Genomic DNA, 23,491 nt, shown 5'->3' with positions numbered 1-23,491 from the left:
CTTTTCACATACAGGCTGCTCATGACCCTAATATTCTGAGCACTTCAACTCTCCCGCTGTGTCTATGAAGTGATCTTTCTTAAATTTCTTTTGGAAGACCATGTACATCACAGAAACCGCATCACCCTCATCAACCCTTGCTTCTACCTGATCAAAAAACTCAACTTAAATGCCTGAGATAACAAGGTGTAGAGCTGGATGAACACAGCAGGCCAAGCAGCGTCAGAGGAGCAGGAAGGCTGACGTTTCGGGCCTAGACCCTTCTGCCTGAGTCCATTATTTTTCTCTCGCCCAGGCCTCAAAGGAAATGGATTAGCCTTCCTATAAAATCAACTTCAATAACATAATGATCAGGTTCAAAGATGCTGTATTTAAATACGGTGAAATAGGATATTCAGTTAAAGACTGGAGTTTTGTAAACCTTATAATTCATCTGTGATGTTTTCAAGTGACTATTTTTGGTATCAAGTCCAATGAACCTTCTATTTTGACAGTGGAATGAGATTTCGTTCAAAAACTATAAATAACAAGAACTGTTCAAACCTAACATTAAAGCTGAACAATCTAAAACTATAGAAACTCAATCTGACACAAGGATTGCTATGTTATGCTGTTACTAAACTTAACCCAATATTCTTTGAGCATATTGCAAAAACATAGCCATTCACTAACTGTAATAATGCCCTGAACTGTAAGTACATCTAATGATTTAAATTCAATAAATCAAATCATGTACAACTTTTCATTGTCTTCGTTGTGCATTGAACCAGAAAATAAGCATCAGCATTCAAAAAAACTGAACTAGACATTACAGAAAATTTTAGAAAGTGCACTGGCAGAATTAAACTTTGACTGCAAACTGCTGTATCAACATCACACATCAATTGGTTTTATTGCTATATAAGCTTAGTTAGAACTCTCATGCGTTCTTAGCACCCACTTGTCAATTAGAACTGAACACAATGTCATGGACATGATGTCATCTGCTTTCATTATCAATAAATTGCATCCAACTGTTCAAAATTAGACATCTTTTAAACAAACCCTTTGAAGATTCTTTGAAGCCAAAATAGATGAGTATGAGCATGATTCTCTTCCCCTCTGAAGCAAGGGGTGCAGATTTCCTGATGAGGAATGTCAACTTACTGAGTGAAGAATTCTTTTGTTCACTCGTAAGTTGCCTGATCGCATGCCAAGTACATTTGTCTCCAATGAAAAGCTTTAAATTCCATTAAATTAAAAAGTTGAACACTTTTGTTTTGCCCTTTGGAATTTTCATCTTGAACATTCATATATTGAAAATGTATGCGCGTCTGATAATATGCACGCGTGAACCTTGCATCGCAAAACCATCACGCAAATATTGTCAAAACCAACTGCATTCTTCTAGGAACAGGCAATATTCAACATGCCACTTTAACATTCCACCACATTAGTCTCCAAACATGGAAAATATCATGAAACATAATTGCGAGTTAAAAGTTGCATTCAAACTGCTTCTATGTCATAGTTTATTTTTAATTTTGAATGCATCAGTTTGAAGTTATAAATACTGACGTAAGCCCTTTGGGAAATGTTACTTTTCTCTTAATCGTTTTCTTCTCATGTTTTGGGATTTTTTTAAAAAAAGAAGGGATGTGTCTCTGTTTTTTCCCATTGATTCGTTTTACTGGGTGGGTGCAGGATGGATTCAGATATACATCAAAGACATTTAAATTGGGTGGGACAGCACTGTTACTGAGCAAGTTTCCTTTCCCACGAGGGGCAGTGCCTTGCTGCCATCCACTTCCCTGCCACCAAACAGGGCATAGAAATGTGGTGGCAATGTCACTTGATTTTATAAAGGTTGAACCTTATAAAGGTGCAGTCCTCCTGTAGTTAAGTGTTTTAAGTTCATGGCTTCTCATCAGCAGCTGCTGTGTACAGAATTCGAAGAACTGGGAGGCGAGCACTGAGCAGGTAAGGAGCATGGACTGAAGGTAGGAAATCAAAAGACCAAGGGTGGAATATTCAATGATAGAGGAGCAATTTGCAAAGGGGAAGCCAAAATGAGAAGAACTTTGAGTCCACTGTAGCCAATGGTAACTCCATAAAATTGCACTCTAACAACTCAAACTGGAAAACCACGCATTTCCTTTGTAAATGACAATAAAAATCAAGTCTATTTAACTATTAGTAATAGTTATTCTGTTCCTACACGTAAATCCTATAACTTGTTGACATTCACTCTGAGACCAAAACCCCTGCACTATGTGGCGAGGCTTGCTCCATGCTATTTTTAATAGACTCAATTTCTTCCACTAACTCCTTGGACTCTGGTTCCATGCGAAGGTGACAAATCTGAACAGACAACCTCAAACAGAGCTGATCGTAATTCTATTGAGCTCTTCTATAGAGCTGATTATTCCTTGAATTTTACAGAGGAAAACCCAAAGGCACAGTCCCACTCGAACCAAGCAGAGAGACTTCAGCCTGAACAGTGGGCTCTGTGGTCGGACCAATTCTCAAAGTTCAATACTCAGCTTAGCATCAACATTTCCGAATCTCTCTCCAAATTTAGACTTGATAAGGGAAAGCTTTCACAGAATTATAGAAATTATAACAGAGGAGACAGCCAACTGGCCCAAATGATGATATTTTCTCCCGTAGCTGTATCATGAAGATATGATGGGAGAGTAACATAGGATCTAATGAAAGACAGACCTAAGGCTAGGTTCTCCAGACACAGTTTGGCGGTAATGTACGGCCTATCCTACTATCTGTAAATTATTGCACAGTTGGAATAAACTACACCTCATTTATAACACTCTTCTCATTAGAGTGGAAAGTGACTACCCTTATACAAACTAGGCCACATAATCCCCTAAAGGACCTACAAACTTAGAAAATAGAGATGACAGCAAACAACAGTGCATGCCATTTTGAAACCTGGGGAGATTGTTGTACTGCAGCTATCAAGGGTTCTATGCAACCAGGAAACTCTCCCACTCTTCCCATCTGCCATAGGTGTATTGGAAAAATTTATATGTTCAACTAAATGACCATCAGAAAGCTGAAATGCTATATTGGCTTGTGGTACTCTAAATACAGGTAGTTCTCCGATAACGCGAATGATGCGTTCTTGAGTGACCTTGCGCTATAGAAAATCGTGTTAAAGGGAAATCAGTACAGAAAATCACTACACCTGAACAGCTGAAAGTTCATGTTATCCAAGCAACGTCCGCTGTTCATCAATTGCATTACAGCCAATTTGTGTTAACGAAACACGTGTTATAGCAGAACTACCTGTAACAGACTTTTGTATCCAATGCATCACTTAAACATAGGTCTCTGGTGACCTTATTCTGCTGTCTTAGAACAGTTAATTTAGAACTTTGTTTGAATGCCCTAACCTTTTCTCCAATTCGCCGGATAAGGTTACAGGTTACAGGAGACTCTTTATCCCTCCTTTGAAGTCAGGCAAGTGCATTAATAAAGTAATCCAATTTGAATATGATACTAGGTTCCATGTCATTTGCAACATTCTGTTACCTTTTAATACAAAAGCAGAATGTTTGGGAACTCAATACATGAGCAAATCTCTTGTTCCTGGAATCGATTAGCTTCTCTACGAAGTTGAAATTCAGGGAGAAAGCTCAGCTACATTCCAATTTTCCCCCTTGAGAAAACCATCACTGCGGAGTAGCTGATTCAAGGAAAACAAATCTGTCAGACTAAAGGTCCTTATCACCTGGAAATAAGGCCACAACAGGGACAACCAGAGCTGACAACAAGGAACAGCACAGTAATAGTTTCCTACTTTTATGTAAATTCTTGATTTGAATGAAACACTCATTCTCAAAATTATATTTAGTAGAAAGCTATTAAAAAAAAGTTTACAATCCATATATCGGTCATGTTGTTACTTGGAACAAAGATGAAGGAGATGCAATTGTATCTCACCAGATGCAATGTTTCCAACTGAATTTTTCCAAGCCACTACATTGAGGCCCAAGCGATCCTCAGGGGATTGTTTTAATGTGCAAACATTACGTTGTTTTCAAACAAACCATAATAGTTCAAGTTCCTCTATAACACACTCATAGGCATAAACTTATGTTCCAGCCACCACCGACTGAGCTTTCCATCTGCACTGACGGCTTCAACTTTGTGGTTAATTGAGCAGCTCACACCCAGTGTGATACTTGAGGATTTAAATCCACAGAAACCACAAACTACTCAACAAGAATGGCCATGGTTATTAATAATTAACAAACAAAAAAAAGCAACAAGATAGCATTACATCCGATCAAGCTTGATAACGCTCTGAGGGGTGGGGGGAGGGGAGGGTAAATTTTAATCTGGCTATGGGGTGAGAATTTGACCGGGTCACACCAGATGCCTGTTTTACATTCTCCTCAATATTACTTTTCATCAAAGTCAATGAAATGTAAAATCAGCTGCGATATGAAAGGGGCGTCTGATCCAATCCAGTCAACTCCCCACTGGGTGGGTTAAGGTTAAAGTGACTCCCTATGTATCTCAACTGATTAGTAAGAACTTTGATATTTGAAGGGGTAGATTTTCCTGGTCCCGTGCCCACTGATTTGCCAAACAGTAGCCAGTGTAAGGAAATCGGGTGGGGAGAGGCACACAGTCATGAGTAAATGCACTTGAATTTCAAACCAAGGAGGACAGAAAGTTGGCCAGACTTCCTTGAGGGTGTGTGCATCTCTCCACCCAATTTTACTTCAGTCATTATGCCTTGTCAAGTCATGTGGTGGGTTGGGGGCAGCGGTAGGGGCAGAATCAAGAAGAATCCACCATGAGATTTATTATGCAATGTTCCCATCATATTTTTGCTCATCCCATAACGCACAGCAATCTCTTGCATTTCAGAATATTTTACTTGCAAGCATGTAAGCAATCAGCCTGTGTTTCTCTTTGGTTAATGTTATTTCACAAGGTCCATGTTGATTCCAAGCCAACGGTTTTTGTGATACTTAAAAATTGTTGAGGAAATTGAATCCACCCATAATTTATGAAAATAAAGTTATTAACAATCTCAACAATGTATTTTAATACCAGACTGTCTGAACCATCCTGCCTGAACGTTCCTGGGGCTTTTATGGTGTAAAACAGATGCACCATTTAAAACACTCTGGGTCTATGTCTGTAATTTGGAACAGACTCCAGACCAGTTATTGAGCCAGTGCCTGAAGTCACGCCCCAGAACCACAGCAGCATCAATTCAGCAACTGAGCACTCCCACTTACTGAGAAACGTGTGTGACAGGAGCCAGTACCGGCTCTCCCTCGATGAGATCAAGATCATCGGCATAGCTGTTTGCTCTCGACAAGGCTCCACTGTTCACATCAAGCATCCCCAGGGATTTCTTCACTGTGAGAAATAATATTGAGAAAACAAGCATCAGTCTGATAAAGCACTTCAGAACACAACATCAGTTACTATTTGTCTCCGACAACATTTCCCTTCTCTTCTCCTGAAGGCAGTGGTTCACACTGATGGATGTTTTTGCTGCAAAATCCTCCAAATATATCTCTTGCTTGCACTGAGCAAGCAGTGGAGACACTTAGGGGTACAGAAAACACTAAAGGTATGCAACATTTGGCTGATCCAAAATCAATTACATGCAATTCTGCCTCAAAATAGGGGTGGAACTAATTGTGAAGTTTCCAGCAGGTAACACAGGATGGCTTATAAGTTACTGAACAGCATTCTGGGATCACAGTGAGTTGGAAATGGAAAGACAAGACAGAACCTTGATGGTAGGCAGAGCTATTAAGGGTGCTGCTGAACTACACAGGCTTTGTATAGTGAGGACTCTAGGAAATCCTACAGCAATTGAACAGTTCTGGGTAATGAGGGCCCAGGGAAGTCCTAACAAATACTAATGACTTGAAAGATGCCTGTGCACAATTAATGGTTCAGTATATCTGAGAGTCGGAGTGAAAGGCCTCCACAAACAGCATTTGCTTGATGCAACTGAGCAAATTTGAAGTTCAAGGAAATAAAAATTCAGTAGCGGTGTTGCTTGGTGAAGCATGCTATCCATGAAAGCTGGAGTTTTGCCAGTTGGATTACAGATTTTGGAACACTGCCGAAGATGAACCAGGACAGATGGGTAACCAACTAGAACAGGAGCAGTCGCTAAGGTAGACCGTGACAAAGCAGACACTTAGGGAGGAGTTTCAAGGCCAGATCATCAAGAGGGAAGAATAGAAATCATGTGAATTTTAATGAAATTTGATGAACCACTGCATTATTTACACCTGAGGAGAGTAACTGAGGTGTCCTTGGGATCTGTCATGATCACAATTGTTATGTGATGTGTGCTGTGGATTATTCAATCACAATATATAATCACATATTAATTCTGGGTGCTAGGAATAAGTTGTACATGTATTGTGGATTGTATTACTGTTCTAACTTGTAGAGTAAAGTCCTCATGCTTGTTCAAAACTGTGGAATCTTGTGGCTTTTTTCTCCTAGTAAGTCTTACCTTTTGTCTAGTTTAAAAGTAAAAGGTCTTGTCCCTAACCAGACCATATAAAGTTGGTGGTTTGTTCAGAATTCGTATTGGCAATCCTCCAGCATCTTTATCATACATTCGTCATTCACATATGAGCTTTGATAGTGAATGTCAGCAGCCTATTTAGTGACAAACCCAATCCTGTTCTCCAAACACACACACATAACCTTATAATCACCTTCCCAAACCAACCCTTGATCTTTGTTAATCAAACAGACGCTTTCAGAAGCAGCCATAGAAAGGAACGGAGAATAGGAACTGTAACTAGGCTCAGCTAACTCGGGGGTGCTGCTTTCGCCTATTGGAGCGTCATGCTGGCTACAGCAAACATTTGCACAGCTTCAAGGCAGTCGCAAACACTAGGGCTTGAATATTCTGGGAGTGACAATCCCCAGCAAATTGCCACATCTGTTCCTATTTCTTTCCAACTAGACAGTACATTACATTTCTCGCTCGGACATGCAATGTTGAGAAATGCAGCAAACTAGCTTAAATCAAATTCCTTTCTTGTAGCATTGGATCATCAGAGTAAGACAAAGCACAGGCTGCCATATGCTGGTAAATGGTCATTCCCAAGGTGAAAAGCTTTGAGACATTCAAATTGCTTTCCAGTGTCTTACTGAATGAATTTGGTTCATGTAAGGGGATAGAGCGGATAAGGTACAAGTAGGATGGCAGCTAAGTGAGTGGGTAGGTAGGTCAGGGATGAGTATTGGTCAGGCAAGGAGGTGGAGTTTAGTTGAATCGGAGTGGGGGAGGGTTGCTCGGACCGTGGGTTCTGGTCAGGTTGGTTTGGGAGTTGTCTGTGAGGTCAGAAGAATTATTCAAAAGGTCAATGGGGGAGTCGTGACTGTGTGGGGTGGGGGGGTAGGGGTGGTGGACGTGGTGGAGGTGGTGGTGGTGGGTGGGTGTGTGGGTGACGGAGGGTGGCCATATGTTCAATTACCCAGGATTTCCACATTGCTTTAATCTGGCAAACATTTGCTGCATTACCATTTAGGTAAATCAGAATGCTCCGATGTCTCTGACTGTAGTTCAGAGTCGAAGACTTCTTCAGAGTGGAAGAAGTGCAGGGGAATTGCCCATCAGAAGTTTAAATGGCTTGGGCAATTCCAACAAAGTCAGAGCATCAGAGCTACCACAGGGTCCTGAGGCACATTTTGCCTGATACATCCAGTCTCCAACTATCCAGAACCAGAAAATTTGGGCTTGGTTTCTGCACATTGCTTGCTTGCATACAGTAGACTCATAATTAAATATTTTAAGCGAATTTTTAAGACGTATTCTCAGAAATCAAGGCAAGGGTTATCTTGTGTTGAGGCTTCTGAGGTTGGTGACCTCTCTCTGAGAAAGAACTTGGTCATCAGCCAATTCCAACAATAAAGCAGCACTCACCTCTGATGAACCTTCACGGCTAGCCTGGGCAGTAAAGGACAAGGAGATAAATCTCAATTGCCACCATTAGCTAAAGGAAACATAATGGTCCATGCCACAATGCTGAAAAGGGAAACCTAATGTATCCACAGGGCAATTTAATAGTTATTTAATACTTCACCATACACAAGCACAACCATCCCCATTCCAAAGTGAAGGGAGGTTTATCAGACCAGAAACACAACGGATGGCCTTGACAGATTGCAATGATGTTTCATGGAGTGTGCGCAAAATGAAATGTGCATCTTTTATTTTTACAAATCAAAGCAAAGCATTCCCAAACAGCCAAACTGACTTGGTAAACAAAGGCTTCAAACCCTTGCTTATACTATGTTAACAAATACAAGTGAAAACAGTAACCTTTATAGCCTCATATTAAAGGGCAGAAACTCCATTAAGATTTCCACTCCCAACCTCCAGTGATCCCATCTGCAAATGGTGAGGTGGAGAGTCACGTCCAGTATGGCAGAAAATGGATCAACTTCAGTCTATTTCCACTGCCCATTCCATCGTTGCTGAAAAGGAAAGTTTACCCCAAATGCGGTATGAACATCAGGTTGAGACAAGGACAGATGTGCTTGTTATGTTCCAACACATAGGGCAATCATTAGGCTGAAAAGAAAAAGGGAGTTGGTGCTAGTAGTGGTGGGGGGCACTCTTGGCATTAACAGAGGGCTGTAGGTGCAAAGGAGTACGCCTCACTATGAGTCACTGTCTGAGGAGAGAAAACTGTTTTGTACAGCTTCACAAAGTGAAACAAACTTTGTTAGACAGCTACCAGGCATTGAGGCTCCACCCAGGCACACAAAGAGGGAAATCTCTTTTGAAAATATCTACGTTCAAAGGAAGGCTCAATATTGTATCCCATTTCCTACCTACGGGGAACATGCATTGAAATAAGAATGGGAAAAGATGTAAAATGTGCCACCAATTCACTAGTGTACAAACTAAAAATCTACTTTGATCAATGGAGGAAAAATACTTAAAGCCTGGTCACCCCCTACTCTGTCATTCAACTTCATGCCTAAAGAAAATATGCTGCTGCAATTTTTTGATTGAAATTGATTGTGCTAGAGGAGAAGATATTTCCCAGCGATATAACATTTGCTGCTCTACCCGGACCATAAAATTTATTCAAATGCTCAACACTTCTAGTTGTCTAATGCTATTCAGACACAGAACATGTATGTCACATTGTGCTTATACCTATTCTTCCTATCTTCTAAAGGACCTTAAAAAGTACCAAATATGTTTCAGTTACAGGCCTTTTGTTATTTCATTGTAATACACTGAGCATATTTACAGGAACAAAACGAAAAGAGAAATTCAGAACTTTTTATATTTAGTTCACAAACAGAACATTCACCTGACTGGACCTTCCCATTAATTTTAATCACATACGGAGTACTCCCTTCGACCTCAGTATGAGACAACTATTTCCATGTTCATAAATTCCTTTCAAAAAGGTCGGGGTCAGTCTCATCATGCAGGCTTTCCAATTCAGGCAGTAACTTCATTCACGGCACAACATAGTTCAATTTTCTGAGCCACGAGATTTGGATCACATATATCCTTACTTCCACAATAAACACAATAAGCAGTGTTGTAACGTTTATCCGGCTCACTATACTATTCTGTCAGGTAACAAAATACAGCTGCAAAATAAGTGCCTTCAGGTGACAGTTCGAAACAATGGGTACATGCCAAATTTAATGGCAGGATGTCGTCGTTATTTTGCTATCCTGTTTCCCATCTGACAGCTAACCAGACTGACAATCTAGCCAGTTAAAAGTCAAGCGCTCCAGTGGTACAAAGCCACAGCCAACGACCATTGGAATTGACTTCCAAGCATCTGGAGACATCTCAGGTTGCTGAGGGACAGTGGGGATGGATATTTTGTCCAGCAAATGAGGAAGGAAGAAAACTGGAAGAGATTAGAGTTGGCTTATTGTAGCTGAAGACTCAGTTGAGTTGCTGGGAGAGAAGGCGAACACATTACTGCTCCTCCTGGTCCTACGAACAGTACCGTAAAGGGACACTTATCCAGTGGACTCAATTGCTTCTGCTTTTCTTTACCTGCTGGGTTTCATGAATTCTGGAAAACCTCACTGGCCCAGTGGTAAATTCAAATTATTGCCAAAATATCATAGATTTACTAGTATTTGAATATGGCACTTGACCTGCTTTTCAGACACACTGACTTTGCTCATTTATTTTATACAAAGTCTTATTTTACCTTGTTTAAGGCAGTTTACTCAGATGCTCCAAAAATTGCATAGTTAAAAGTAGACAAATAGAAACAGTCACACGCACAATGGGTTAGGGCCAAGTTTTGCAAATTTGCCTATTTAGCCCTAATGTGTTTGCAATCATAATAGGGTTGGTTAAAATTATCCCCAGTATACTTGTGATGAACTTCTAAATATCAATCTGTATTTGGCCAAACTTATGAAATTCTTTGAAGAAATAAGAGGCAATATAGCTAAAGGTAATGTGGTAGATGTGGTTTACTGATGAAGTTCCAGATCACTAATGAAACACATGAATATAAATGGAACCTGTCTGTGTGAGAGAGATATGAAAGGCAGAAGCAAAGGGGCAAGGTAGGAGATTTTTCAAAGGTACACTGATAAGTGTTTGACAATAGTTTGCTCTGAAACTTTGGGTATTTATGATCCTGATTGAACGTACATTTGTAATGACTATGGTACACCACAAAATGACAAAGCAATTAAACTACTACTTTAGTTCTGTTTTCAGGAAGATAACACAAAGAATCTCTCAGAAATGTTAGGAAAGCAAGAGTGTATTGGGAAGGAAGAATTGAAAGAAATTTGTATTAGTTAAGAAAAAGGACTGAAAGCTGATAAATCTCCAGGGCCTGATGATCTACATCCCAGAGTACAAACGGAGCTGCCTTAGAAATAAAAGGAGTGTTGGTTTCTGCCTTCCAAAATTCTGTAGAGTCTGGAATAATCCTAGCAGATTGGAGGATGGCCAATATAATCCCAGGTTTTTTTTTAAAATGAAGACAGAAGTAAATGAGGAATTACAGACCCATTAGTTTAATATTAACAGCAGGGAAAATGGTGGAGTCTATTGTAAAAGATGTGATAATAGGACACTGTGTATCGTCTCAGTCAACAAGGATTCGTGAAAGGGAAATGGTTTTTGACCAACCTACTGAAGTTTTTTTTGAGGATGCAACCAGTAGTATAGTGGAGAAGAACTCATGGATGTAGAAACTTGGCATATAGGAGCAGGAGGAGGCCATTCAGCCCTTTGAGCCTGCTTTGCTATTTAATGTGGTCACGGTTGATGATCCAACTCAGTACTCTGTTTCCGCTTTCTTCCCCCATATCCTTCGATCCCTTTAGACCTAAGAACTATATCTAACTCCTTCTTGAAAAAGTTCAGTGTATTGTCCTCAACCATTTTCTGTGGTAGAGAATTCCACAGGTTCACCGATCTCCAGGTGAAAACATTTCTCCTCATCTCAGTCCTAAATGGCCTACCCTTTATCCTTAGGCCGTGACCTCTGGTTCTGGACTCCCTGGTCATCGGGAACTTCCTTCCAATGTTTACCCTGTCTAGTCCTGTTAGAGCTTTGTGGGTTTCCATGAATTCCCTCCCTCATTCTAATAAACTCGAGTGCATATAGTCCTAACCAATCCAGTTTCTGTTCATATATCAGCCCTGCTATCTCAGAAATCAAATTTTTGTAAAACATAAATTTTTTTTGCACTTTCTCCATGAAGAAGATGAAGAGGCTAAAACTACACATAATATTCCAGGTGCGGTTTCACCAAGGCCCCATACAATTGCAGGAGTGCATCCCTATTCCTGCACTCAAATTCTCTTGCTACAAGGGCCAATACACAATTTGCCTTCTTCACTGCCTGCCATACCTGCATATTATTTTCAGCAACTGGTACCCAGATCTTGTTGCACCTCCCCCTTTCCCAATCCATCACCATTCAGATAATAATCTGCCTTCCTGTTTTTGCTACCAAAGTGGATAACCTCATATTTATTCACATTACACTTCATCTGCCATGCACTTGCCACTCACTCAAATTGCCCAAATGTGCTGTATTTGGATTTTCAAAAAGGTTTTAATAAGGTCCCACATTAGAGTTCCATTGAATCCCGACAGTGTGGAAGCAGGCCATAAGTCCACATCGACCCTCCGAAGAGCATCTGACCCAGACTCATCCCCCTACCCTATCCCTGTAACCCTGTATTTCCCATGGCTAATCCACATAGTCTGCACATCCCTGGACACTATCGGGCAATTTAACATGGCCTATCAGCCTAACCTGCACATCTTTGGACTGTGGGAGGAAACCAGAGCATCTGGAGGAAACCCACATAGACACGAGGAGAATATGCAAACTCCACACGGTTACCCGAGAGTGGAACTGAAACCAGGTCCCTGGTGCTGTGAGACAGAAGAGCTAATCACTGAGCCACCCAGCCATCCCAGTTTAGTGGGCAGGATTAATGCAACTGGCAATAATACGCTTGCATGGACTAAGAATTGGGTAGCAGACAGGAAAGAGGAAGTAGGAATAGTTAGGTCATTTTCGGAGCGGAAGGCAGTGACAAGTGGGGCACCATGGAGATCAGTGCTTGAACCCCAATTGCAATATATATCAAAGATTAAAATGAGGAAATCAAAATTAATATTTCCACATTAGCCAATGACATGAAATTGGGTGGGATTGAGTAGTGAGGAGATTGTAGAGAAGTCTTCAGGACAATTTAGACAAGTTGAGTTGATGCATGGCAGATACGGGGCAGCACATTGGCTCAGTGGTTCAGGGCAGCATGGCGGCTCCGTGGTTAGCACCGCTGCCTCACAGAGCCAGGGACCTGGGTTCAATTCCACCCTCGGGTGACTGTCTGTGTGGAGTTTGCACATTCTCCCCGGGTGCTCTGGTTTCCTCCCACAGTCCAAAGATGTGCAGTTTAGGTGGATTGGCCATCCTAAGTTGCCCGTAGTGTCCAGGGATGTGTAGGTTAGGTGGGTTATAGGAGGATAAATCTGGGTGGGATGCTCTGAGGGTCAGTATAGACTTGTTGGGCTGAAGGGCCTGTTTCCACATTGTAGGCATTCTGATTCTATACAGCATAATGTGGATGAGTATGCAGTTGTCCACTTTGTTATGAAGAGCAGAATGCCAATGGCGATAGTTTGGGAAACATTGATTTACAAAGGGACCTTGGTATCCTTGTGGTCTAAGTTCTGTGTTCTTTGGGATGGGGGGAGGGAAATAGAAAGAGAACAGATCCAAATATTTACACTGATTTCTCCTTGCTCTTACATTCCAGTAAAAGTGAATGAGTTTCCTGGAAAATTTCAGCGTTAAATAGCCAGTAACATGAACAGTGTAGATTTTAAAAAATAACTATCAATTATATGAATGAGATGATAAACCGCGGTCTGTTCCACTGATCTAGGTAGACACAAATCATTTCATGTCGCTTCATGGAAAAGAATAATTCTGCCAGTATTCAGACTGGCCTTCCTACCTTAGACAATCCAACAGAGAGACACTGAATAATCCTTCATCATGCTTAGTGGTGTTGGACGACAACCAACTATACTTAGAAAACATTAATAATTCCTTTTCTGAAAACTTTGGGTGTCTTCCAAATCCAATAGGTTTCTATATCAATAATATCAAATTTTTTTTCATTTCTAATCTCGAGAGTGGAGACTTTAATCCCAAATAGCTTCAATCTTCCATTGATCTACATTTGCAAACTAGCAAACTAATGTGGACTGAAAATTATTGGGCTTTCTGTTACCTGATAATTTGCGGAAGAACCATTGTTCAGCATACCATATAATTTGAGCTATGGAGGGAGAATCTTAACATCAGGAAATCTTGTGCTGCAGTTGCATCTTGGTCTCTCAGCACCAGTTACAAGCTAAATTTTTCTCAATTATTCAGGGTGTGGGAACATTGCATTGTACGAGATCAATGAAGGTTAAAGTTTCTATTGGAATCAAATCAAATCAAATGATTTCACCCAACTCAGATATTACCTTGAGGAGAAGGAAAGCTGCAGGAATAGATTGGAGTAAAGGAAGCCCAAGAATGCTGGCGAACTTGACCACCAGCCAGAGACGGAATCAGAGGAAATGAGAAGAAAAAAAAAGACAGCATCACTTTTAAGATTAAAGAATAAAAAGAGTTTCTTCATACCTGCCCAGAAGGAAATGCTTTTTTTGCACTTCAATCCATTCGATTCTTATCATTATACAATTTGAAATGAGACAGCATAAAGGAAAGAGGCAAATCAAGAAACAAGTATCAATACATGGGAGCTTTTCCTTGTGATTGAACAGGTTGATCCCATTTTTCATATATATACAGTATATAATGTTTCAAGTTGTCAATAATCATATACATATTGCCCTTGGAACAAAACCTTGCATGCAAATGACTGAGGAAAATTCACATTCCGAAAGTAATCTCAGGCAAGCAACACAAAACAATAGCATGATGGAAGATTTAGCAAATGTACAGTTTTCAGAATTATGTCAATCTGTGTAAGAGAGAGGGAATCACAGCTTCATAGACCAAGATCTGCAGGGAGAGAGAAGAACCAGTCTTCAAATTGCTCCTGATGGTGAGACCAGCTTTTGCAAAGTCAACTGACCATAAGGATGGGGCGACGGTGATGTGATGATGGCTCATCGCTATCTGTCTCTGGTAAGCAGTATTAACAAGGAGGAAAAAAATATTATGGTTGGAAGCTCTTTAAGGAGAGCCATTTTTAAATCACAATCAGTTCATTATGGCCTCTATCAAATTCTGGTGTTCCCTGGTTTCCCCCAAAAGACTGATGCAATAGATTTGACGTATTAAGTTTAATACCTAATCCTCAAGGAAGGTAGCCATGAGAATAGAACAAGAACTGTGTTTTTCCATGTCATCAGAGTTTTATTTCCATTTTGGATGACTCCATGGCGTAAATGGGAGTTGGACCATCCGAATGTATCATGGCCAAACTGAGCAGTTTATAGGGAAGTGGATTATTTCCTCTTTCTAAAGGAAAAAATACTAGCATAATATCGCAAATACTGACACCAGTTTTGGGCAGTAAAATTAGCTAAGTGACTTGGAGACAGTAAGGACTGCAGATGCTGGAAATCAGAGACTTTAGATGTGAAGCTGGAAAGGCACAGCAGGTCAGACAGCATCTGAGGAGCAGGAAAGTCAATGTTTTGGGCCGAAACCCTTCAGGAGCAGGAAAGTCAATGTTTTGGGCCAAAACCCTTCATCAGCTGTCTGACCTGCTGTGCTTTTCCAGCTTCACGCATACTAGCTAAGTAATGCCTCTTCCAACTTTGAGTGGAATACTAATTCAGTTCTATATCATCCTCTCTGCCAAATATATTACCTCCATGTCGTAGCCCTTTACTGCAGTCAATATTTGTTCTTAACAACAATACACAAAAATCACACAACAAATTAATTTACAAACCCAAGCATGCTTCATGTGGTTCACTCAGTTTGGTGTCTAAAATTTGCAGGTTTCTAGTTCTCTACACTAAGCTAATCACCAAGACAATAGTTACAAGAAACATCACCAACAGCATTACCACATCACTGGCAAGTCCGAAGTTTAAAAACAACACAAGCATGTCTACAACAACAGTGCACACCAGCTAATAACTTACCAGTTGTTTTCAACATCTTTGTTTTTCCTGTATACTTGCAGAAGTGGGAGAGAGGTTACAGATGGAGGTGTCAAATAGACAGAGAAAGATAGAAAAAGTCAGAGAAAATAGTATAAAGTTGCATATACTCAAAATATTATAACATGTTTGCAATTTCAGTCACTTGAAGTATTCCAACCTCAGCAATAACAGTCATTTCGTTACAAAGTTCTCATCTTTTTTATGAAATGACAGCAAAAGTTCATCCCATTGATTTGAAATAGAGCAAAAAAGACAAAAATAATGGGTTAATGTTAACCGCACTTCAAATTGTCCTGATAAAATATCTTAGATTTGGTTAAGTTTGGTGAGATTGACAATTATTTTGCTCCTTCTGTAACCTCTGCTTCCTTGCTTCTTTCCTCATTCATACTTGTTTGTGGTTGACTTGTTTAATTCATGTCCACAACCTCTTTGTTTTTCTTTGCTTTATCTATTTCCCCAACACCTACCCATTCACTCACCCCACTATGCCTACTCTCTTACTTAATCTATTGTGGCAAACATATGCCAATTTTCCTCCTCATATCTCTTCTACCTTAGCTATTACCATCTAGTTCAAACCAATCAACTCTCACTTAACTTCTATTTAACTTCATCTCCATTGCTTTTGCAATCTGCAGCTTTTCTCAATTGGGCGATTAGTTAAATATTAGTTGTAATTTTCTACATATTTATCACAAGGTGAGACATCACCAGCCCCAAGACATCAAGGATATAACATAAACAAAATCTCTCACATTCTACACTTGGATGAACCTTTTCACAACAAAATTTGTAAAGTACATATTTATATCATATGAATACTCCAAATAAAGCCACCTAACGTTTTGTTCTGTGATCTTCACTCATACGGAGACGGAATTAGATACACAAACATAGGATCCAACTAACTGCATTCCCGATTTGTTACACAAAATGGTCTGTTTGAATTCTAGATTTTAATGAAACTATACTTGGTAAGGGTTATTTTCATAATCTTTCCATCAGCCAACATTATCATTATCTATTTGCTTTAGTTTTCTTAGATGTCTTTCGCACCGCGTTTTCCTAATTCAATTTTGGATCACTAATATTTTAGAAATGTTGTTCCAACATCAATTGGAAGCGAATTGGGGTGAGAAATTTGATCTGTTGGCTTCTCATACCAATCTCCATATCCATAGAAATTAGCAACTAAGTAGAGTCAGGCTACTCTCCAAAATAACTAAAAATCTGGTTTCAATGTATAAAGCTGTTTTCTTCTTGTCAATGTAAAGGAAAAACTGAAAAATAGCTCCGCCCAAATTTGCAAAGTTGACAGTCACAAATAATGTGTATAAAAATCAGATTACATACTAGAAAATGCATTTGCTAGAATTTCGTGAATAAATGCAGCATTAACAAACCTCAAGGGGATAAAGGCTAGAACATGTGGGATTGTTCTTGTAGAGGATTCCTTTGGAATACCTGGTAGAATTCTCCACGATAGTGAAAATGTAGCCCCGAAACGAAGGGCATGAAGTAAAATTATTCACATGTTTAATGCATTGGATTGTTCACTATTTTAGTGGGGAACAGGAGTGTTTATTTAACACAATGAAGTTTCAAGGGAATGTATTCCATGTTTCTGTGGCAGTATCACATAATATTACTTCCAGAGTCATTAAAAAATATACATTTATTTGTTTCCATAAAACAAATAGAGAGGAGTCACTTTCATTTTGTGTAGCTGTCCTAGATAATAAAAACAACTTCCTCGGCTTTGAAATATTTGGTTCCTGAAAACATGTTAAGTGGAATGAAACAATAATCCTGCTCCTCTGCGTTCTTCTTTAATTCCCAGATAATTGACGCTTTGCTTCACAATATTAATTTAAGGTGAAACAATTGTAGGACATGCATATTAAGTCAATTTTCAACTTCTTGCCCATGCATAGCATAGCTACTGAAGATCAAGTGACCATTGCAGAGACAGGAAAATCTTCATTTCCATGGCAATGACAATCAGATTGCATCAACAATAAATGGCCCATTCCATGGTGCCAGCTTTACACCAAGCTGGAAGGTTGACAATCTACCCCATTCTCTCAGTCTTGCTAAACACAGCGGACAGGTCAGATATAATTTTATTTCTTCTCAATTCCATCTATTCACCTGACATTTATTTGGTGACTATCGAGTTTAATTAAAATAACTCGATAAGTTGTGATAACTACATGCCATAAGTCTGCTTTGTTTACAGTTATCAAATTCCTTTGATACATTTTCCAGATAAGGTCATTACTCAGATGTTCAGTGGATTTTGCATTGGTCAAAGGCCTGTGTAATTAAAAAACAGCTTCTTAAGTGATCAAATTACATGTGAATTTAATATTTTAATTTTTGGAACTTTTTTTTTCAAAAGTGTTCTCATACTGCTGCTGTAGCTACTTTTAGTCAATATTAGTAAAGAACCCAAGATTGCAATGTTAAATCAGAATTCATTCGGCCATAATATCTTTAGTGACATTTCAATGGATAGCAGCAAGGCCCTGTATTTTAGCAAATTGGTTATTTGATTGCATAAATTGTTCTCTCTTATCTTTATCTTTTAACTTACTATTACACTTCAAATTTTCATGGTCACTGAACTGCATTCAGGATAGTCCTGACTTACCTGCAAAGACAGGCATAGGTCAAACAGTTTTTCAAAAAGGTAGCACAAGTTTGTGAGTTTAAAAAAAAACTGGAGCAACATTTTTTTCTGAAACCACTGTTTACACAGTAACACTGGAAACTCAGGAGGACTAATTAGTTTCTTGAGCCTGCTAGAACATTCAACGAGACAATGGCTCATTTCAACCTCAATTTCAATTTCTACCCTTCGTTCTGTGTTCCTGCATACCATTAGCTAACAAAAGAATTTCAACCATGTTGTTGGAAACTCTGATCTAAAGGGTCCACAGGCCCTTTTGCAATGAACCCCTTCTGTGCAAGTTCGTTAAGACGCAGTAGGCTGTCTCCCTATTGTACAGGAGAAATGTTTTGTCAGACCAGCCAATGGATCAGGAGTTGTTAAACGTCATTCATTTCTCTCCCCTACCTGATGAATCACATCCATCGATGTTTGAGTTTTCAGATTTTCGGTCATCCTTGTCAGCGACATAGTCATATGTGATGTTAGGCACATTCAATGATTTCTCGGAGTTCAGTCCGTTGTCTTTATCAATCTTGGGCTTCTTTCTTTTGCCCTGAAAGTGCAAGCAGTTAGCCACTTATGTAAAACGCTAACGCCAGGCTGGCAAGAAGGATGTCAAAGTTTGAACAACATGGTCGGTTTGAACACCTAGAGTCAAGGCTCACACCACTGTGTACATGCAGAATCATGAGACCTTGAGAGGTAGAAATGAAGATCAAGTTTGTCAAAGCCATAGCTAGCTGCCTACTAATGTGCTTGAAAATCAAGAAAAATAGTGCAAATTCTAAAAGAAATAAAAACATTAGAAAGGTGGAGATAATTTAAAGAAAAGAAAGAGGTAGGGAAAGCATGCAATTACCGGTAATTTCTTTGACTTTGGACTTGGAGATGGAGCATATGCACTGACAGGCTGTCGGACATATATTTTCCATGTTGCAGATTCATAGTTTTCTGCTGCGTGGCATCTCCATGATGTCTGAAAGGAATAAAACTCTAATGCTGTTTAAACTGTCTTTTTGGATGAGCTTAAATATTTCTGGTGAATTAGTCATTGAGCAAAAGCACTACAGTACACCTACTTGTGACACAAGCTGATTTTCAGGCCCTTAACCAACTTGACACAATTTGTTGAAAGTTTCAGAATGAACAAATTTGTTATCATGTGGCTAAAAGTTTGTAAAGCCAAATAAGTCTGCACAGTTGAGCATCAACTTTCTGTTTCATTGGTTCATCCATTCCACTAATGTAGCGAATAGACCCACGAGATTCAAAGTCATTGAAAAACTTCATGAGTCAAAAATAAATACAACATGTAGCTAGGCTTGTGATTTTGCCAAACACAGCAAAACATCAAATAATAGTGCACATATTTCTCTCTGAATGCTAACTCATTTATAGTTTGAGATCAGGAAAGGTCACTCAGTCCATTTCAGTTCCTCAATTCTGATGACTCTAATTTTCCCTTATTGCAGCATTCTGTCAGTCCTTAAATGAGTTCCGAAGTTTCGCCTCAACTATTCCTTCCAGCACTCCACTCTATACACTGATCCAATCTTTAAGGGAAGAATTTCCTGACATCAATCATAAATTTACGCATTCCGAAGAATTGAGTTGAAATACCGAAAATCAAAGTTGAAAGAGGCCTACTGAATCTGACAGCCGACACATCCATCAAATGTGGACCAGCAACCAACAATTCAATACAATAGAATCAAAAGAGTTGAAAAGCCACCATTTTGAACCTGTGAATTCTTGTTAGACTCTTGCAATTTAATTTAAGGTAATTGCCTGGATGTACCCTGTCTTTTGCTTAATTATTCTGGACATCTCAAAGATTACTTCTCAAATTTTACCATTCAAGGCCCAGACTCTGAGATTCTCTTTTTTTTGATAGATTGAGCAACAGAATCTGTTTTGTGGCTCTTTTTGTGGTGTCTCCAACATATGCCTCTTGACCCTTGTACCTCAGTGCTCAGAACTGGATCCATTACTCTAGAATACTGAATGGTTTAACTATAAATTCCTCTGTCTCGTGTGTTTAATTCTGTAATTCAGCAGTCGACCGATTTATTGAAATCAATGCTGTGTTGAAGATATGTTCAGTATTAAATCTAAAATGAAGTTTAGGATTCTTTCAACTTTATCTTTGACTGTTTCATGCAGATTCCTAGAATTTACATGTTGCTTATTTCTCCTTCAATAGGATCCACTTTATACAATTTCTGTAACTAATTTCAATTACCCATTGTTCTATCCATATACATATTTTTAAATTTTATTACTGAGCATATTTTTTGATTCCATTGACTTTGTAACATATACAAATTTGATTTACATTGGATTTCTGAGTCTAATTTTGGCTACCAACGTGGGTGGTATAAGTCAGGATAATTCCACGCTCGCAAGACCCACCTTGGTAAAAGAAAATCACAAATTAACAGGCTGGTGTGGGTGGGGGAAGAGGTGAGAGGTGAGGTTGGGCACTGTCAAATCTGAAAGTAGTCACCAGGAGGTCATTAAGGTCAAGCAAATATCAAGGCAGGCTGGGGAAAAAGGCCCATATCTGTTCTGTAGGACTTTGTCCTTGTTGTTTTAAAAGATGATGTGCCCTCTAACCCTCACCACTCACCCACCAAACCAACTCAGTGCCAACTCGTACAGTATCTACAAGGGCAAACTTCAGGAACTGCGTGGGGACAAAATAAAATAAACTTCTAAATATCTAATACAGCTCTTGCTATACAAACATAATAGTGAGAAAATTCCTTGCATAAAGCATGAAACCTTTTAAATCTGAAGTGTTTAATCTCATTTAATAGCAAACAAACAATCTGTTTGTGCCCCTAATCTTTTAAAAGTATCTCTAAGCTGACATTCAGAATCCCATTGCTGAAATAATTGAAACTTTTGAAATGCTGCCAAGCATTCATCACAAATAGTCCTTCGAAAAACGTTTATCAACAAACATGTGACACAATGTTAGTGTCCCTATCTCTGAGCCAAAAGGTCTGGGTTCAAGTAACACCTACCCTAGAAGTGTGCCAAAACATGCCTGAACACAGCTGATTAAAAATAATTTGGGGGTCTTGTTGTACAATTGTGGTGTCACTATGTCTGGACCACAAAATCTGGGTTCAGGGACACGCACAGGATGAAATAGCTATAGAGATATGTCATAAAATGCACAAGCAGTTTGAATTCAAAATAACTGTATTGAACTGGTTCGAGGAAAATGCTACATCTAGTTGTCTACCAATCAAAAATAGCAGTGGGTTTTTTTTAAGAATCAATCTTTGCCAGGTTTTGTTTTACAGTTTAATGAGTGAGGTGGGGGAACATCAGATCAGAAGAATCAAAGAAACATTATCCTTCTTTTCACAGCATCTACAGCTACTCCATAAATTTATGACTCTCATACTTTGGGCTAAGGTGCTTACAACTGGCAAAATGAGTCTGTTTGAACTTAGAGCTAAAATGAAATTACTGTACACCTTCTTCTTCGGAGTAATCATATTATTCACCCAAAATTAAACATAATTTTTCAAAAAGTATGTATTGTATTCTATACGGCAATTTCTTATCAGCTCTGAATATTTACTCCAGAACTGCAAATATTTGAGCTTAACTAAGAGACTTCCAGGCAGATTGGTTTCAAATTCATTCTAGAAAGCTAGGTACAAGGTGTTGTAAAGGCTTATATAGGCCATAGAGATTTCACTTCCACTTCAACAAAAGTCAAAAAGGTTGTTTGGCAAAATTTGTGTCTGTTTTGATTGTTGCTTACTATACTATTCTGGTACAGATAATCTTCACATCTGCATTTAATTATCCATTGGGTCCTTACGTGCTTGTTTCTGTTTTACATAGGTATTAAACAAGGCTCCCCTGTCTGAAATGATGTCACCACTGCCTTATAAATCTCTTCCCTAGACCCCTTTAGCACTCTAGGATAACTACCCTCCAAACCTATGGGGATTTGCCTTGACAGTCCACAGGGGCTCTCCCGGACTCTCATGACAACTCTGGATCAAGGCCAATGAAATAAATTGCATTGGATGCCTGCTGGGTTTTTGTTTTTGACAGTGGGCAGGAATCTATTAGTCCTTAATAAATAATAATACCTTATTATACAATATTGGTTCTATCTTCCAAACTTCTTGTTTCTTTGATTAACCTCTTACTATGAAAGAACTAAAATAATTTTCAGCTATTACATTTCACGTCTGTACCTATGCTTTTCCTCTTGGTCATTTCTTTCCCCTCTGATCACCTCTTTAACAAATTACATCTTCTTGTATTCATGACCATGGACGCCATCTCTTTTTCATCCTCTTCATTTATCTGCTGCTCCGACTGTACTTGAGAATCTTTCCTGACCACAATCCATAGAACTTTCTGAACAATCACATGTTTGTACATTAACATGTCTCTAGGAAATTTCTGAATTGTTCTACAATTACTGAGCCAATACCTCTAATAGAACAAATATTTCTTCACTTTCCTGCACACCAATCCTTCCCTGTATTTGTGCGCAGCATCAGGAAATGGGGACAGTCTGTCATGGGAGCATTTAAAAAGAAAGACATCTGAGATGCATTAAGGAAGTACATCTGGCAAGCTTCATGCATCTTGAAATTTATTATCTTGCAAAATGACTTTGGCTTTATATACTGCTGTTGATTACAATATAGTCACAAATTGTTTGTGCTCTGCACTATAACAATAGTGTAGCTCTTTAAATATTAAATTAAATCAACTTGACCTTTCTTCAACATCACGTGAGCTGTAATTTTCATATTAGGTATGGTTGTAACAACCTACCTTAAGAAAGAAAATTACAATTTCTAAAATTTCTGGAGAGAAACTGGATCTGCCGACGGAAAAGCAATCCCCAGGGTAAACATTCAAAGGTATTGTTAATTTAAGAGGCCAAATTCAAAGCCAGTGTAGATTTTTGACTGTAAAATTCCATTCACAATTGGCTCCCTGACTGTTGCAACATTCGATTCTGTTCAATTTACAACTTAGGACCTACCTGAATGAGAGAAGCAGCTGCAGGAATCTGACGATTAAAATGCTTCTGCCGTTGTTTCTGTTGAACCTTGAGAGCAAACCCCGAACCCAGAATCCC

At 39.1% G+C, this 23,491-nt stretch overlaps 1 protein-coding gene across 1 annotated transcript in view; it reads right to left on the bottom strand.

Annotated features, from left to right (window-relative positions):
- LOC109914703 (potassium voltage-gated channel subfamily KQT member 1) overlaps positions 1 to 23,491 on the bottom strand; it is a 337,079-nt gene that overhangs the window by 68,690 nt on the left and 244,898 nt on the right. Inside the window, exons 8-11 of the mRNA XM_048607164.1 lie at positions 23,396 to 23,491; positions 19,220 to 19,336; positions 18,766 to 18,913; positions 5,256 to 5,379 (exon numbers count right to left, since the gene is read on the bottom strand). Coding sequence (XP_048463121.1) covers positions 5,256 to 5,379; positions 18,766 to 18,913; positions 19,220 to 19,336; positions 23,396 to 23,491 — 485 coding nt within the window. The remainder of the gene's footprint in view (positions 1 to 5,255; positions 5,380 to 18,765; positions 18,914 to 19,219; positions 19,337 to 23,395) is intronic.

The sequence above is a fragment of the Rhincodon typus genome, chromosome 17 (genome assembly GCF_021869965.1).
Source record: "Rhincodon typus isolate 14 chromosome 17, sRhiTyp1.1, whole genome shotgun sequence".
NCBI lineage: Eukaryota > Metazoa > Chordata > Chondrichthyes > Orectolobiformes > Rhincodontidae > Rhincodon > Rhincodon typus.
The sequence above is the reverse complement of the archived record's forward strand: the minus strand, read 5'-3'. Positions and strand labels throughout refer to the sequence as shown.